Below are 19124 nucleotides of genomic sequence, written 5' to 3'. Positions count from 1 at the left end.
TTTTAATTTGAAAGTACATTCCAAAGCCTGTACTTTCTTACTTTTACTTGAGTAAAGGAGTTGAATCAGTACTTCTACTTTTACCAGAGTATTTTTTTTACACATGTATCTGTACTTCTACTTAAGTACATAATATGAGTACTTTTGCCACCTCTGCACCAGACAATGTATGTGAAATGGGGTGATTTTACATCTGCCCCCTTCAACGTAGGCAATGGAGTTAGGCAGGGGAGTATTTTACCTCAATTTCTTTTTAATATTTATATGGATGAGTTATCCAACCAACTGAACAATTGCAGAACAGGCTGTATGGTTGGACCACCTGGTGTATGCAGATGATCTGGTTGTCCTGTGTCCATACAGTGTTGGGGGTGCAAACACAGAGAGAGTGCGAGACACCAAGGCCGAACTACAAAGTGCAACAGAAAATTATAATGACAGTTCAAAATGTGCAGAGAGGAGAGGAGAGGAGAGGAGAGGAGAGGAGAGGAGAAAAGGGGAGGAGAGGGGAGGAGAAGGGAGAGGAGAGGAGAGGAGAGGAGAGGAGAAAAGGGGAGGAGAAGGGAGAGGAGAAGAGAAGAGAAGAGAAGAGAAGAGAAGAGAAGAGAAGAGAAGAGAAGAGAAGAGAAGAGAGGAGAGGAGAGGAGAGGAGAGGAGAGGAGAGCTTGCCTTGCCTTGCCTTGCCTTGCCTTGCCTTCTGCAGGATTTTTAAGTCAGGTTGCTCCGGTCCAAGCTCCTTTATCTTTTTTTTTACTCCAGCGAACGCCTTGTGAAAGGATTATTTCGTAAAGAAACAACAGATTTTTCTTTTGCTGCGGCCGCCATTGTCTCCTGTCTTGTTGTTGTTGTGTGTCTGCTCCGTGTGCACGCGGGTGCGTCTGTAGCTGTTTGAGTGACAGGTGGCCCCGCTGCCAGGGGAGTGACTTTGATTGACAGGTCAGGAATCATGAATCAATCCGATTGGATGAAAAAATGACCCAAACGCGCTGATTGGCCACGGGCTCAGAGAGCTGCGCCCGGAGGACAATCTTGAAGTGACCAATGGGCTCTTTGCACAGCTCCACTACTTCCTGAACTTAGTGCTGCTCCTTTGTTTCCTGTCTTACATTATTGGACAGACTGATTAATCCAGGTGTGTCTGAGTAGTCACAATGGTCAGACACACCTGGGTTAATCAGTCTGTCCAATAATGTAAGACAGGAAACAAAGGAGCAGCACTAAGTTCAGGAAGTAGTGGAGCTGTGCAAAGAGCCCATTAGAGACCAGCATGAAGTCACATGGAAGCCAAAAGTTTAAGAGCCCACATACACACTCATTAGGCTGGCGCCCCTCGCTATTGAAATGTATGAAACAACCCAGAATAAACCCAATATGGAATGGAAAGGCTTACACATTTCAAAGTAAAACCCATTGTATGAGTGAACACTGAACAGATATGGTAATTACTTTTTATTATGTTATTTATGTTTACTGTGTCTACACTTTTTTCCTGAAATTTTGATGGGGGCGGCGCCCTAGCGCCCCCTATTGACCGGCCGCCACTGGCTGAATGTGTGTGTGATCAAACAGCTATTTTCAGACTGTTTGTGTGCTGCTCCAACACATCTGACTCCAGATCAGATGAAGCCACAAAGTGGCTCCTTAATGAAAGTCTCCAGCAGCTGGAGCTTCACTTCCTGTCTGAGTCCATGTGCTCTGAGTTGAGCCTGGTTCTCTCTGCTCTACAGTTTCTCTGGACTCTGACTTCAAGTCCAGTCAAAATGTGTGGACAGGTTTGATGGAGCTCAGGACTGGTCCTGAGGACGGCTGCTTTGTTCCACATGATGTGACTGATCACAGTGAGTTGGTGCGTTGCAGCTGATCTGTGTGAAGAGCAGAGAAGAACAGAGTCATTGATCATGAGATCCTGATCCGTCCTGTCACTGTGATCAGATGGTTTCTATTAGAGCTCCTTCATCCACTCACTGCTGCTGTGGCTCCTGTGTAAACCTGCTCACAGCCTCATTCTTCAGCTTCCTGTGGAGTTTTCTTCAGACAAACACAAGTTGTGTTGACACTCAGTGTTTCTCACTAAACTCACTGTGTGTTTCACTGAGCTCTAACAAACACGTTGAGTGTGTTTCCTTCCTCATCAAACACTGAAACCACCCACTGTTCACAGCTGCACTCTTCTTCTTTGAAAAACAGCATGGGACCTTTTCTCTTGTGAAGCAAAACACTTATCGTTAAAAACAAATCACCAACATTTCCATGGTGTCTAGATGCAATTTATGTATCATCAGATTTTTGTTTAGATAACAGAATTTCTGACATTTTGACCATTTTTAAAAATCTGCCTTGACAACAGCTGCCTGGACTGTGACTCCCTGAGTCGATAAATGAAGCCACACACCATGTTTCACTTCCAACCAATTAGCTCAGTGAGTTAGGAGCTGGTTCTTGTTGCCAAAGGACGTGGGTTCAAGACCCAGCAATAGTAATGCTGATGTCATATCAAAATACCAGATGGCCTCAACTGGAATCACAAGATAATAGTCTTGATGGTGGCGTCACAGCACACCTCTAAATTAAAAAAAAAGAAGCCAGGACACTATTGTCTTCTTCTTCTGAGGAAATCATACTTCCCATGGGTGAAAACTCACCAAACTGCACAAAGGTCCAGTCCCATGCCAGATTACCTGCTGTAAACTCAAGACAATAGTCCTGTTGGTGGTGCTACAGCAAGCGTCTACATTTTAAAACTATGAAAATGCATCATACCAAATCAACCGTATGTGCTACAGCTTCACAACTTTCATCAAACTGTAATCTTAACATTGAAGAAAGGCAAGGCAAGGCAAGGCAATTTTATTTGTATAGCCCGTTTTTACAAACAGTTTGTCTCAAAGGGCTTTACATGGCATCATAACAACATCCTCTGTCCTTAGACCCTCACATCCACTGAGGAAAAACTCCATGGAAAACCCTTTTAACTCTTTCGCGACCATTGACGAGTAAACTCGTCACAGCCTGCCGAACGTTCACGACCACTCACGAGCAAACTCGTCAAAACCGTTTTTTTACAGATTACGATAATAGACACTCTGAGGTACCCTGTGTGTGAATATGGTAGTCCTCTGATATGTAAAACTGTTTTAAACTAAAATCAAAACATAATGTTTTTTTATAAACTGTGTGATCTTGGTTTTGTTTGAGTAATCGTTCTCCTTGAATGCTGCTCTGGGGACAGCGTGCAGCGCTGTGCGGCTGTGGGCTACAGTGTTGCCACTTTCTCGCTGAATCTGGCGACTTTCCAAACCCTCTTGGTGACTTTTGACAAAAGCGACCGACGACAAATGTGGCGAGTTTTTCCGGTGTTGTTTACAAACGTTTCTGGTTTGGAGACTCGGATCTGAAAGCCCGTTATCACGGCTGTTTTCACGGTGCAGCGGAGCGGGCGCTGTGCAGCGGGGCTGTGACCGGCCGCCCCCGCCCCAGAGCACTCACCGCCGGCCAGTCACACAGCAGTGTCCCGGAGCTGCTCCGCTGCAGCCAGAGACCCGCACCGCTGCACCGCTGCTCTCCAAGCTGCCACACCCCCCAGATTTACCTACAAATATATTTATTTAGCCGTAGAAATGATTTGGGAGATGCCACGCTGCAGAGTACCGGTAAAATGAGCAGACTTGACTCAAAAGTGCGTTTTTCTCTGAAACTAGAGCGGGAGCTCCGTTTTTGGAGAAACCCAGCTCTCTTCTCCTCCTTCGTACTTACGAACGAAACGGCAGAAAAACTCGCCGTTTTTTCGAGAAGCACGTTGTAAAGTCACTCTTCAAACAAGTGAAGACCGTTTGTTTCTAGGTGACGTACATAGTTCGGTTCGACGTGAGATAAAAGGTAAACAAATAGCCAAAAACATGTGGTCCTGAGTGGATGTGCTGAAGAATTAGTGTGGTCGCGAAAGAGTTAACAGGGAAAAATCGGAGAAACCTCAGGGTGAGCAACAGAGGAGGGATCCCTCACCCAGGACGGACAGACGTGCAATAGATGTTGTTACAGACAAGAAAACAGTTTACAGTTTATGTCCCAGAATGTGCGAAATAAACTTTTGTACATTTATGCTTTTCCAGCTTTTCAGACTTATAATGAACATTATGGTATCAACTATCCTGTCTTCCTATTCCCCTGTTTGTTGCACAGTGACAGAATTGCCAAAATTTGCCAAAAATAGCCCAGACCCGACCCATTGCTTCACAGCAGCTATAATCTTCTTATTCTTCTTCTTGGTGCATTGTGGGATATCTGGGCTGGTCAGCTCCACCTGTTGTCTTCATCTTATTTGCTGTGACGTGTGTTTGTGCAACTTGACGCTGGGATTCCACTGGATATGGAACGGCTCCGCTCCAGAACGGCTCCATACTCCGCCGTCCGTCAACACCCACCGGATCCGTGATCCGTGATCCCCACTGTTGCGGCTCCGCCAGACAGCAGGGACACGAGATCCCACAAATTCATTCATAATCACGCAGTATAGCAGATTGTAGTCTCCATAAAATGAACCACAAAACCAAAAACAATTAATTTAATCCAGAGGAGTAGTAGAGAAACAACTCGGTGCTAACCTTCATCTGCATTTGTGATTTTACAATCACTATCTCCTTGTTCATGGTGTAAATGATTTGAAATGAAAACCTCCGAGCTGCTGACTTCAGGCCGGTCGCTGCCCATTACAACGTTTTCAAGGTGTAGTGCAGGAAATATGCTCCACTGTAAACACGGTGCATTTTATTTTGAAAATTAACTGGGTTTTTTTATTATGTATTTTGCACACAATTTCCTGTCCTGCATGACCTGCTCTGTGCTGATGCACCGTGCTCTGGCGTCCGGGAAAAATAGAAGCTCTGTGTACGTGTTGCAGAGGGCTGCCAGATGCTGGAGCTGTTCCGTAGCAGACCCGGAGTCGGTGGAATCTCACACGGTGATTATAATTTAAACGTAATGTGTCGGAGTGGATCTGCAGCCGTTCGACACTCAGTGGAATTTATCAGTGAGAGTGAAAGTGTGTGTCTCACACTGCAGTGACATCACATGGAGAAAAGACATGATGAAGTGTTTCCTCCTCGTCTCCTCCTGCTCTGTATCATCACTAGATAAAGACTCCAGCTCCTTCTTCTCTGTGCTCAGTGTTCATCCATACATACCAGCCTCCATGTGAACACAGTGATAAAACAGTGTGTGTGTGAGAGCCATGTAATGTCCATGTGTGCATGCTGACAGAGAAGGTGCTGCTCTGACCCCCCTCCTCCTTTCAGGGTGGAGCCTGCTGGAGTCCCATGGTTGACACCAGGTCTGAGGAAGTGTAAGTCTGTTTTTACTTTGATTCATGGAAACAAAGCAGCACATTCAACCATCTTCACACTGTCACATCACTGACCTCATGAGTCTTCATCAAACTGTCAGTAACTGATCACATGATCAATAACTGCAGCTGTGTCTTGTTCTCTCCATCAGATTCCTGTCGACTCACAATCGACACAAACACAGTGAACAGATGGCTCAAACTGTCTGACAACAACAGGAAGGCGACACGTGTGGAGGAGCATCAGTCATATCCTGATCATCCAGACAGATTTGACTTCTGGCCTCAGCTGCTGTGTTCAACTGGTCTGACTGGTCGCTGCTACTGGGAGGTCGAGAGGAGAGGAGAGGTTTATATATCAGTGAGTTACAGAGGAATCAGCAGGAAAGGATACAGTAATGACTGTATTTTTGGACGGAACGATCAGTCCTGGAGTCTGATCTGCTGTGATGATGGTTACTACGTCTGTCACAATAACAGAGCGACACGTATCTCCTCCTCCTCCTCCTCCTCCTCCTCCTCCTCCTCCTCCTCTCTCTCTGACAGAGTAGCAGTGTATGTGGACTGTCCTGCTGGCTCTCTGTCCTTCTACAGAGTCTCCTCTGACTCACTGATCCACATCTACACCTTCAACACCACCTTCACTCCACCTCTGTATCTTGGGTTTAGACTGGAGTGGTCCAGTTCTGGTTCCTCAGTGAGTCTGTGTTGAGTGAATCAGAGTCTCCTCCTGTCACAGAAACCTTCTCACTGTTGAACAGACAGTTCAGTCTCTACATGTCTGTCTGTCTCTCACTCATGTTTTCACATTCATGGATTAAATCAGTTGATTTCTTCTCAATGATTCTTGTAAACTTCTTCCTCTTCTTTTAAAGATGGAAGCATTGATTATTACAGAATAAAAACCATGTTGACTTTTACTTTGGTAAGAGTGTGATGTTCCTGTCTTTTCACAATAAAAGCATCAGACTCAATGTTTGGTGTTTCTGAATTTGAGGACGACTGAGCTAATTCAGGTCAGACTAAAGCCGATCAGATCTAAAAAAAAAAAAAAAATGTATTACAGTTTTTTTTCGATTGCTAAAGCAGTGGTCGAAACTGAAGTCACATGTTCAAAACTCTTAACACAGCCATCATTTCCATCAGGCATCTCAGCTAAACAGTTAACCTCATCCCCAAAACGGTGCCTCATCAACAAAACACTTCATACATGTCTCACAATAAGCTCATTCAACCACAACACTAGCACATAGTATCACTTTGGAAACAAACACTGTCACTCTAGCACACTTAACTACAAAACACTAACAACAAAGAACATTACTAAATTACTAAATTTGATCCATGAAGTTTGAATGATTTTTTTTTTCAAAATCAGTAAATCAATTTTATTATAAAAATAAATACTGTACTGCAATATCTTTGCACTTTGAGTGTTCTAGATAATATATTGCAACAAGAATGAATCAGGAATGCAGCAATTTACATCAAGAAAATGTATTTTCTCTGTGCCCTTGCATAGGTACTACTGTAAGGGACCTTACAAAAAATAAAAAGTTTACTGTAAACAGAAAAATGCATAATCTCCAGAGGTAGAACACAAAACAGGGGAGATAATGTAAGTAAAAACAACAACAACAACACAATACAACTCTTGGTCTTCCTCTCCTTCCTCTTCTCTCTCTACCAACCTCAACTGGTAGCCTGGCTCTCGCCAGACCCTTGTAGTTCCGCAAAGCTACGCTGAGCTCCACACAAGGGTCTGGGACTGCTCCATAGGCGATTCATTTCAGAAGGCGGGGCCTTGTAAAAAAATCTTGTATGTGATTGGATAAACCACTTGTCCGTTAGGCATCCTTGCCACCAATAAATGCCTTCAAAACCGTTCTCTGTTCATTTTTCAAAGAATTAATATTCGATAGATTCGACAAAACAGTTGAAATAGCAGAATCAATGCCAACGCACGACTCCTCACTGCGAGCCGCCATTGTTGTTTGACTCAAACAGTCGCTTCAGCGCTATGTCACACCTCAGAAAGTCCCGCCCGGCGATCCTGATTGGTTCATTATTTTTTGCTCCGGGGAAGAAGTTTGCATTGGCCTCGAGTCCAGACCGTCCAGACCCTTGTGTGAAGCTGAGCGTAGCGCCTCTGGTGGAGCTTTGCGGAACTACAAGGGTCTGGCGAGAGCCAGGCTACTCAACTGGTGCTCTTTGATCCATATTTCCAAAGAAAAAACAACCGGAAGCCCCCACTCACACACACTTTTTATATGGTTTCTAATGAGGCCAGACACAGATCACCTGGATCGGTTTTGAGCTAGAAACTAACCTCAACTGTGTTTGGAGTTGCATAATATTTTTATTTACAGTATGTTATTCAATAAAAATATTTTTGATTTGACATTTTATAGTATATTTCAATGTTCCTGCAACAAAAATGCCCCCCCCCTGTGATGTTATGAGTATAGTAACATGAGGACTACATTACCCAGCATGCCGCAGTATGAGCATGCGTGGAAGCCCCGCCTGCACGTCAAGGGTGTACGTAGCCATGCAGGTAGCACGATAATGTTTACTGTGTATAAGCCATGAAGTAAATATAAAAGACCAGCTATCACGCCTCGTCTGCTCATTATAAGATAAAGCAAGACAACACATGGTGTCAGAAGTGGCCGTGAGCAGCTTCGGACGGAAGATTCGCCACGGTGGAGCCACGGAAGAGAGAGAGAAAAAGTCTCCGGTCGCGTGAGTGCTACGGGCTAATGAAGCTATGCTAACGGAGGTTGCTACGATGTGTGATGGCCACGAGCGGCAGTGGAAGTAAAAGCGGGGACGAGGGACGGATCGAACAAGTAGAAGAGGATCTCGTACCTGTATTGGAGGACAACCAGCACCAGGAGAGGGCTGTAGTCCCGATACCCCGTCGTGCAGTCATGGATAAGCTAAGTCCACCCACTTCCATGCAATTGACTGGGAACCTTGCTGATAACTGGAAGCGTTTCAAGCAACGATTTAATATATATCTTGCAGCAAGCGGAGCTGGGGGTGATGATGAAAAACTGAAAGCTCACATTCTTTTGCATGTTATAGGAGAAGATGCATTGGACATATATAATAGCTTTCAGCTAGATGAAGATAATTTGACTTTGACAGAGCTAATGACAAAGTTTGAAGAATACTTTGTGCCTAGACAGAATGTGACTTTTGAGAGGTACAAGTTTTTCACCCATGACCAAAAGCAAGGAGTACCATTTGACCAGTACTTAGCAGAGCTTCACACGCTAAGCAAGACATGTGAATTCGGCACCTTAAGAGACTCATTAGTGAGGGACAGGGTCGTTTGTGGAACAGTGGATAATGCACTCAGAGAAAGACTGCTCCGAGAGTCAGGACTGACACTGGACAAGTGTGTCAGTATGTGCAGAGCAGCTGAAACCACTCGAGCACAAGCAAAAGAGCTTCGGAGAGGTGAGACAACAGTGCATGCAATACATAAAGAACAAAGGAAAAAGAAAACATTTACCAAAGAGAGAGACCAAAAAGAGAAATCTTCAGAGTTCAAATGTGGTAAATGTGGAGGCAGCCACAAGCCAAGGTCTTGTCCTGCATTTGGAAAATCATGTAACAACTGTGGAAGGAGCAATCAATATGCTAAATGTTGCAAAGCAGCTCTAAAACAAAAAGTTCACACAGTCGATGAGGGAGAAGAGGATTATAATGAGTTTATTGTGGATGTGGTGCATGCTTGTACAACTGAAAAAGAGGAATGGATTGTGCCTATCGAGGTAAACAAAACAATAATACCATTCAAGTTGGACACAGGTGCTCATGTAAACCTGCTATCATTGGAAGACTATAAAACATTGACAGTGAAGAGCAAAATTCATCCTGTAAAAACAAAAGTGACTGGATACACCGGAGAACGTGTTCCTGTTAAAGGCGGATGCATCGCAACCTTCAAACACAAAAGTCGGCAGATAAGAGCACAGCTACTGATCGTGGATATGAGTGTACAACCAATCCTGGGACTCAGTACGTGTACAAAGCTCAATCTGGTCAAAAGAGTGTTTGTTGTGACATCACCAAATACTGCAAATGATCATGACTCACTCATGGAGGAGTATAAAGACTGTTTCGAAGGACTTGGATGTCTACCTGGAAAACATAAAATACGTGTGGATGAAAGTGTGTCTCCTGTTGTGCACCCCTGCAGGAAAGTCCCGTTTGCCCTGCGGGAAAAACTAAAAGAGGAACTAGCGCGCATGGAAAAACTACAGGTCATCAAGAAAATAGATGAACCAACGGAATGGGTCAGCTCGCTGGTTATTGTGCAAAAGAAAACAGGTGCTCTGAGAATTTGTTTGGATCCAAGGGATTTAAACAGAGCAATCAGAAGAGAACATTTTAAGTTACCAACCAGAGAAGAAATCATGGCACAGTTTGCTGGAGCTAAATGGTTCAGTAAACTAGATGCTTCGTCAGGTTTCTGGCAATTGAGACTAGATGAGCAGAGTTCGAGACTGTGTACGTTCAACACGCCGGAGGGCAGGTACAGGTTTCTTCGTCTGCCGTACGGTATCTTGTCAGCGCCTGAAGTATACCATAAGACTATTCACATGATTTTTGAGCACATTCCAGGAGTAGAGACGATGATGGACGATGTTATTGTCTGGGGGGCTACTCGAGAAGAACACGACGAAAGACTGAGACAAGTGCTAGACAAGACAAGAGAAGTTAATCTGAAACTTAACAAAGACAAATGTGAGTTCGGAGTGAAAACACTTACCTTTGTGGGAGATGTTCTCAGTGAAGAGGGGGTGAAGCCTGACCCGAGAAAAACATCAGCGATCAACAACATGGAAAGACCAAACAATAAAGATGAGGTCAGACGGTTTTTAGGGATGGTCACCTATCTCGCCAAGTTTGTCCCACAGCTGTCAACACGGTCGGCACCTCTCAGGAGTCTTCTCGAACAAAAGAATGAATGGATCTGGTCCCATGAGCAGGAACAATGTTTTCTGAAACTCAAAGAGACTCTCACACAGGAACCCTTGCTAAAGTTCTACGACCCAGAGAAGAGTACCAGGATCTCAGCAGACGCGTCACAGTACGGCCTGGGAGCGGTGCTGCTGCAGCAACACGACGAGCAGTGGCTACCTGTCGCTTATGCATCCAGAGCCTTAACCGGCGCCGAGTCCAGGTACGCTCAAATTGAAAAAGAACTGTTAGCGAGTTTGTATGCATGTGAGCGTTTCCATCAATATGTGTATGGTCAGGCTTTTGAGGTAGAAACTGACCATAAACCTTTAGTGTCTATCATGGCCAAACCTCTAAATGACTGTCCTGTTCGGATACAGCGCATGCTGATCAGGCTGCAAAAATACGACGTGCACATGATATACACACAAGGAAAATACATGTTCACCGCCGACACCTTGTCTAGAGCAGTGGATAAGGAGGAACGTGCAGACAGTGAGAACAGCGCAGGAATACAGGCATATGTGGACATGATTGTGACGTCTTTGCCAGTAACTGCAGACAGAACAGAACAAATACGAAGAGAGACTAATGCAGATGAAACAATGAAAGAACTCAAGCGCACAGTACAGAAAGGCTGGCCTGAAAACAAAAAGGATTGCCCGGTGCAAATACAAGACTACTGGAACTGTAGGGCAGAGCTCACAGTGGTGGATGACATAGTGTTGAAAGGGAGCAAATACGTTATTCCATCCTCACTACGTAAAGAAATGCTCCAAAAGATTCACGAAGGCCACCTCGGAGAAGTCAAGTGTAAACGCAGGGCTAAAGAAGTGATGTACTGGCCCAGAATCAATTTAGATATCAGCCAGACGACAGCGTCATGTGAACTTTGTCGCACCTACAGGCCAAAACAACAAGCTGAGCCGCTGATGATGCATCCAGTGCCCCACAGACCCTACTACAAGGTTGGCACTGACCTGTTTGACTGTGATGGTAAGAGTTACATAGTGGTCACCGACTACTTCTCAAACTATCCTGAAGTTGGAGCGCTGCAGTCAACATCGAGCAAAGCAGTCATCAGCTACCTCAAGACTGTCTTCGCTAGACATGGTGTCCCATGTGAACTGTTTTCCGATAATGGGCCCCAGTTTTCTAGCTGCGAGTTTGCTGCCTTTGCTAAAGAATGGGGGTTTCAACACTCTACATCGAGTCCAACCTATCCAAAGTCCAACGGCTTGGCAGAAAGCTCTGTAAAGACAGTAAAAACAATGATGAAAAAAGCAGAGGACAGAGATGACTTTCAAAAAAGTTTACTGATTTACCGGAGTGCACCTTTACAGAATGGACTGTCACCAGCCCAAATGCTGATGGGTAGGCGCATTCGCTCTAACCTACCAGTAAATGAGGACCTGCTGACGCCGAAAAATGCACACAAAGTCAGAAACACAAGGGAGGAACAAAAAGTGAAACAAAAACAGCTGCATGACAGAATGGCTAAACACCTGCCTATGCTGAGGCCAGGAGACATGGTGCGTCTCAGAGACATCTCTACAGGCACATGGAGACAAAAGGGACAAGTGGAAGAGGAAGTTGCCCCACGCTCCTACAGGATCCAGACGGAGAGTGGTTTGTCTCTGAGAAGGAACCGCACGGATCTTCAACTACAGCAGACTGAAAAGGACACTACAGCTCAGGAGATGGTTCAGCAGGACACGGCTGAATCTACAGAGTCAACTAACAGTGGGACTGACCACACTGACTGTAGTCTGACAGCAGCGTCTGCGTCACCAGCTGCTGCGAGACTTTCCAGACTGTCGCCAGCTGTTGAAAGACTGTCCAGACCTGTAAGACATGTTCAGCCGCCTAAAAGGCTGATCGAGAGTTGCTAAGGACGAAGAAGCAACATGGACGTTTAAGTTCATCAAAGTTAAATAAGTAAATGTATTAAAAAAAAAACAAACAAAAAAAAAAGAAAAGAAAAGAATGTTGATGTAAATGAAAAATGTTGACATGATTCTAGGTGTGTTATGATGCTTAGAAAGTTTGCACTTTATTATTTTTCTATTGCAGGAAAAGTGTTTAAATAGAAAAGTTGTTTACAAGTAAAGTTACAATGCTGATTGGAGTTATTGATAAATGCCAACGTAAAGAAAAAGCATGGCTTTGTTTTAAGGGGTAAATATCATTTCTTTTATAGGGGGAAAGATGTGATGTTATGAGTATAGTAACATGAGGACTACATTACCCAGCATGCCGCAGTAGTCATGAGCATGCGTGGAAGCCCCGCCTGCACGTCAAGGGTGTACGTAGCCATGCAGGTAGCACGATAATGTTTACTGTGTATAAGCCATGAAGTAAATATAAAAGACCAGCTATCACGCCTCGTCTGCTCATTATAAGATAAAGCAAGACAACACACCCCCCATCATTCTGTTTTGATTGTGTTTTTAACTGAACAAAAGTGTGTTAGCATTTGAAAAATGTGCTGTAAAAGTCTAGTGTTTTGCAGGTGGTGAACTAGTAACTGAGAAAAGAGTCCATGAATTTTGGTGACTGTGGTCACTGAATGCATTTAGTGTGAAAGCAATGAAAACTGCTTCACAGTTTGGTCCACATGGACTTGTGTTTTGCAAACTGTGTTAAGAGTTTTGAAAACTGAAAAAAACTGTAATTAAAAAAAATACAAAAAAGTCCACAGAACATTTCATTAGAAAGCAAAGCAATTCAAGCAGAAAACTAGGAAATTCCAAAGGGTATACTATACATATACTTTTTATTGCAACTGTATATCTTGTCAAAATAAGATGATCTGACATAGTGCTGCCCAAGGGCGTAGGTTTGTTCTCAACATTGGTAGGGACACCCCCCTCCCCACAGTGACGTCATGTGCTACGAGTCAACTGGGGGACTCTGAAACTTCTCCCAGCCCTTAGTCCACATGAGGGGGAGGAGATAATGAGTGAAATTTCAATTTTGGGTGAACTATTCTTTTAATACTAATAGATCGATACTCAGAGTTGTGTATCAGTGTTGGTGGGTGTGACTGTCTCTGACCTTTGTGTAGAGTCTGTGTGAACGCTGCCTGAGTCCCTGTAGATCAGCTGTGACACATGGGAAGATGTGCTGGCTGATGAATCCAGGTGGACAGCATGTGATGTAGCAGCAGCAGCTGTGATGAGCCTCTGTCATGAGCCTTCATGGAGCTCACAGGTCGTCAGCATCCATGAAGGAGAAGCTGTTACTGAAGAAAACTCCAGTCAGACCATGGTGAAGTTTTAACAGGAATTTAATTTACTTTTCTTTAAACACTGTAAAAGCTACAGGACAGATAACTGAAATAAAATTAGCTTTAGCAAACAGTCAAATATTAACTGTATCACATTAACCATTGACACATTACAATCAATATATTTACTGATATGTGACATTTAAAGGGGAACAATACTGTAAACTGTTTTCTTGTCTGTAACAACATCTATGTCCCGTCTGTCCGTCCTGGGTGAGGGATCCCTCCTCTGTTGCTCAGCCTGAGGTTTCTCCGATTTTTCCCTCTTAAAAGGGTTTTCCATGGAGTTTTTCCTCAGTCGATGTGAGGGTCTAAGGACAGAGGCTGTTGCTACGATGCCATGTAAAGCCCTTTGAGACAAACTGTTTGTAAAAACGGGCTATACAAATAAAATTGCCTTGCCTTGCCTATACAAGTCTGGCATCTTCTCCTCTGTGTTGCTAACCCTCCTCCCCCACCTGGCCATGTGCATTTGTTTTCAACGAAGCCAACCAGAAGACAATCCATGGAGCGGTGGATAACATTATTTACCATGTGTATATTTGTGTAGCCTTATCTGTCATAAAGAAGAGATTATGGGTTACAGGGCACGGTGCTGCTGGGACCAGAGCTGGGACACCGGGTCGTGCATAGTTCCTGTTTAACATGAGCACATGAGCAGCTAGAGAGTTCACATCACTGTGACACAGCCTGGATAAACACCAGTCTGCTGCTTTTCATGAAGCCCCGGGAGCAACAGGTGAATCCGGCAGCAGCTCCTCTAACCACCGAGTCCACATCAGCTCCACCTCACTGTTACAATCAGGTAGACGATGGTGTTTCTGTAAAGTCTTGTTGAGCCTCAGTTAAAACCTTCTTCAGGTTCAGGAGGTTCTGTCAGAGGCTGGTGAAGAACTCCAGCAGAACCACGGCGCCACAGCACAGTGGTTTTCAACAATGAAGCTAAACGTTAGCTATTAAACACTGATCTATTAATATCTATTATATTATTGTTGTCAGTCTTTTTTTTTTCATGTTATTTTGTGTTTGTTTGTTTTTTTACATTAAACTGTAATATAAGGTGTAGGCTTAAAAATAAGCCCATTGTAGCTTTTTGCCTCTCCCTGCACTGTCCTGTTGTTACCTATCATGTTTTATGTTGTATTCCTTTAACTGTGCAAAAATAAAAAGTAAAGCAAAGTAAATCTGCTAAATCCCAATAAACACAGAATGACTGAGGAGTTTATCAATACAATGTTCAGCATGAGCCTATATCCAAAAACCACTGGACCCAGCAGAACCACAGCCCATTGTGCCGCCTTAGTGGAATGAGACAGAAAACAAGCCAGTGAGTGGACTATGAATCTCTGAGCTCAGTGACACCTACCAGTTGTTACAGTTGATGGCAGCGTAGCGGTTCAGTGCTTTCTCACGTCGTGTAGTTTCACAGAGGACAAGGACGGTCACTGTCAGACTCCCATCAGACTTTATTTACATCTGGTAATGAAAAGAGGAGAAATAATCTCTGCATCAGGCTTCACAGTCACAGCTCAGGATAAAACACACACACACACACACACACACACACACTGGAACAAAATAAACTTCACAACACTCTCTGCCTGTTCAACAGTCACGCTGCTAGGATTAGCCACAAGCTAACATGAAGCTATCAAAGTGAGTGAAAAGCTTTTCCGTATCAATGAACTTGTCATGTCTCTCACTCAGCATCATCACAGAACATCAGCAGTTGTTGTCTGGAGCAGATCTTCACATGTATGATCAATAAAGTCACCTTTAACCCTCAAATAGAAAGTTAGATTAACGGAGCTCAGTACAAGTCAACCTACCACCAGACTCCCACAGCAGACTGTTGCCTAGAAACGGGGCCAACCCGCCAAGTCTGCAGGTGCAGCGTTTCAAAATAAGAGCTTCTAACTCATAATAAAAAAAAACGAAAAAATGAGTGAACAGGCAGGTAAATAATAATGAATTAAACGTATTGCACCTTCCATAAAAACAGAATTACAGTTAGTGGAATCACTATAACTCCTTCACTCTAGACAAAGCGGCCAGATAAAAACAAACAAAGGAAGACAGAGGAAAGCATGAATGTGCTAAACCAGGGGTTCTCAACTAGTCTCACTCTGGGCTCCACATTTTCCCATGGCCATTAAGTTGCGACCCACTTTTATAGAATTCAAACCACAACATTTTTTTAAAGCCTTTAAAAACTCATTTTTCTCTTTATTGAGCAAAGTGCATTTCAGAGCACATGAATGAAAATGAGGAGTTACCATGACAACTGCATGTACGGAAGTGAATAAAAAAATATCAAACTGCACAAAATGGAGACCAACAAAATGGTATATTTGACTTCTAATGCATCTCTGCATTCAGAGCATATTCACAAGTGAATAAATATCAAATTGCACAAAATAAAGACCCACAAAACAAAACAAGATTCACTGCATTCAGGCCACATTAATAAGAAACTGAATTCAGAGCAAATAATAAGAAACTGAGGAGGACCATTACAACTGCATGTGTTCACATGACGTGTGCCTTTCAATATAAGTTATTTTTCAAAATAAAAGACATGTCCAACATCAGATGTGCATAAAATATTATTTACTTTTTTGACCAGCTGTCCGCGACCCATCCAGAACGGGTCTAGACCCACTTTTGGGTCCAGACCCACCAGTTGAGAACCACTGTGTTAAAGAATGACTTGCTGTCACACCATTGGTAAACAGTTTATAATGGAAACGATATTGACAATGCAATGGAACATTTTAAGAATAGTCACATCATTATAACAAAAACTGTCCCAAACAACAAAGCAGCAAACTGAAGTATACCATGGATCATGAAGGGATAAGGCTACAAAACGCCTGTAAAGAGACAAATACACTCTACAGAGAATTAAATAAACAAAGAACTAAAGAGGCAGAAATTAAAATTAAGTGAATCAATTTATAGGAAAGAAAACTACAGGACAATATTTAATAATACCAAAAACAACACTAAAGGGATATGGGATATTAAATTGTATTATCAAAAATAGTTTCGCACAATAGGTTCCCCTTCAGTTGGCTATTTCATTCCACATTTTTCTTCCTGTTTTTCCGTGGAGTTCTTCTCCTGTGGGTGTTGTCCCTGCTGCAGTGGATCAGTGTCGCCCCCTGCTGGCGGCCTGGCAACATAACAACACACACACACACACACACACACACACACACACACACACACACACACACACACACACACAGAGGAAACACACATGTTCTTCTGACTGGAGATCGATATTATCATTAATATTTTAACTCTTTATGGTTCAGTAGTAGTACCAAGACCGCCTTCTTCCACCTCAAGAACATCGCCCGTCTCCGCCCCTCACTCACCTTCTCTGCTGCAGAAACCCTCATCCATGCATTCATCACATCCAGACTGGACTACTGCAACAGCATCCTCTATGGTTCACCATCCAAACTCCTCAATAAACTGCAATACATCCAGAACTCAGCCGCACGCCTGCTCACCCACACCCGCTCCAGAGATCACATCACCCCCGTCCTCCGTGACCTGCACTGGCTGCCCATCACTCACCGCATACAGTTCAAAATCATCCTCCTCACATACAAAGCACTTAATAACCTGGCCCCCCCCTACCTCACAGACCTGCTCCATCACCACACCCCCTCCCGCGACCTCCGCTCATCCGAAGGAAACATCCTGTCACTACCCACACGGACCAAGCACCGAACCTGGGGGGACAGAGCCTTCTCCATTGCTGCCCCCTCCCTCTGGAACTCACTCCCCAAACCCATCCGCACCTGCACTCACCTCCTAACATTTAAGACCATGCTAAAAACACACCTTTTTAAATCAGCTTTTAATACATAATTTCTGTGTGTGTTTTATATTGTCTTCTATGTTTTATACTGTCTTTGCTGCTTTTAATTGAATGTCTTGTGTTCTTAACTGCATTTATTGTATGTAAAGTGTCTTTGAGCTTTTGGAAAAGCGCTTATTAATAAAATTTATTATTATTATTATTAAATATCCATCCATCCATTTTCATCCGCTTGATCCGGAGTCGGGTCGCGGGGGCAGCAGTCGGAGCAGGGATCCCCAGACTTCCCTCTCCCCGGACACTTCCTCCAGTAAAACACCAGTCTCTCTACTCAGATTACAGATGCCCCCCACCACCGCTCCTCCTCCTCCTCCTCCTCCTCCTCTTCCTCCTCCACTTCCTGTGTAAAGTTTACTTTCACTTTTCACCACGCGGTTGTGTCGCAGTTTATTTCCCCGTGTGAAGGTAAGGTGAACAGTCAGAATGTTTTCCTCGTTAACACCTGTCGTTACCTGAGTTCTCTGTCCTTCAACTTGTCGTTGTGTTGTTGTTGTTGTTGTTGTTGTTGTTGTGTTATTATAATGTTACTGTAGCTGAGTCAGAGCTGTAACTGTAAAGTCTGGACCAACAGAACCGTGTCCTCCATGTTGTGTGGATGTTGTCGGTAGAAGCGCTGGAATAAGAGCAGAATCTGTTACTACCTATCACTGATCAATAGGCGTCTATCACTGATCAATACACCTCATGTTGTCATCAAAATGTTCAGTTTTCTTTAATGATGATTGATTTTGCGTATTGTTTTGTTTTGTTTGGTTTGGTTTTTATCCTCTGTGAGGCACTTTGTGTGACAATGTATGAAAAATGCCATATAAAGTTGATTTGATTTGATCTGATTTGATTTTCCAGCTAGATACAGTCTATTGATGAACATTAGTCTGATCAATACTCAACTGACTGTATTGGTGATTGATTTTCCAGAGTTGATTGATTAGATGTTCAGCTTCAGGTTCTTCACAGTAACTGAGTACATTTAGTGCAGTACAGTTGTGAGGTACTTGTACTCTCCTTGAGTATTTCCTTGTTGTGCTACTTCCTGCTTGTACTGCAGCTCATGTACCTGACAGGTGAAGCTACTGGTCACTTTCCAGCTGCAGGTTGTAGATTAAAAACACCTGATGAGCTCAGAAACACACGATTAAAGATGAAACCACAGCATGTTTGTCCTGTGACTCTGTAGGTTACATCAGCTCACTGACTCATTAGAATGAATGAGAAGAGGAGCAGCTGACACTGTCTGTGGTTACACACAGCAAACACTCTGGGTTATTGATTATTGGACACAAATCATCAATATTGTTGTGGAGAATCTTTTAGAGCCACAACAGTTGTTAAATCAACATTTTTTAAGCAGAAATGTTCTGTTTTCAGCCTCAAAATCTGAAGATTTCCTTGTTTTCTCTGTTTGATTTGACTGTAAACTGAATATTTTTGTCTCTTTGATTGTTGCTGTGATAAAACGAGACATTTGAAGACGTGGCCTCAGACTGAGAGGAACTTGAAGACATCATTTGTCTGTATTTTGTGACATTTGATGGAGCAGACGATGAATGGATGGACAGAGACAATAAGTGTCAGTGGCAGCTGGAGAGTGTTTTTCTCTCTTTGAATTTCCAGTGTGAGTGAAA

General features: G+C 43.5%; 1 protein-coding gene across 1 annotated transcript in view; it reads left to right on the top strand.

Moving 5' to 3' along the window:
* The window catches only part of LOC146975367 (protein NLRC3-like), a 76995-nt gene extending 70917 nt beyond the window's left edge, over positions 1 to 6078 (top strand). The window contains exons 9-10 of the mRNA XM_085796615.1: positions 5292 to 5338; positions 5491 to 6078. Of these exons, the coding sequence (XP_085652741.1) occupies positions 5292 to 5338; positions 5491 to 6050 (607 nt within the window). The 3' untranslated portion in view covers positions 6051 to 6078. The remainder of the gene's footprint in view (positions 1 to 5291; positions 5339 to 5490) is intronic.
* Positions 6079 to 19124: the final 13046 nt, after the last annotated feature.

Source organism: Trachurus japonicus, chromosome 13, assembly GCF_045865225.1.
Source record: "Trachurus japonicus isolate A0001 chromosome 13, Traja_1.0".
Classification (NCBI taxonomy): domain Eukaryota; kingdom Metazoa; phylum Chordata; class Actinopteri; order Carangiformes; family Carangidae; genus Trachurus; species Trachurus japonicus.
This window is presented reverse-complemented; position numbering and strand designations above follow the sequence as displayed.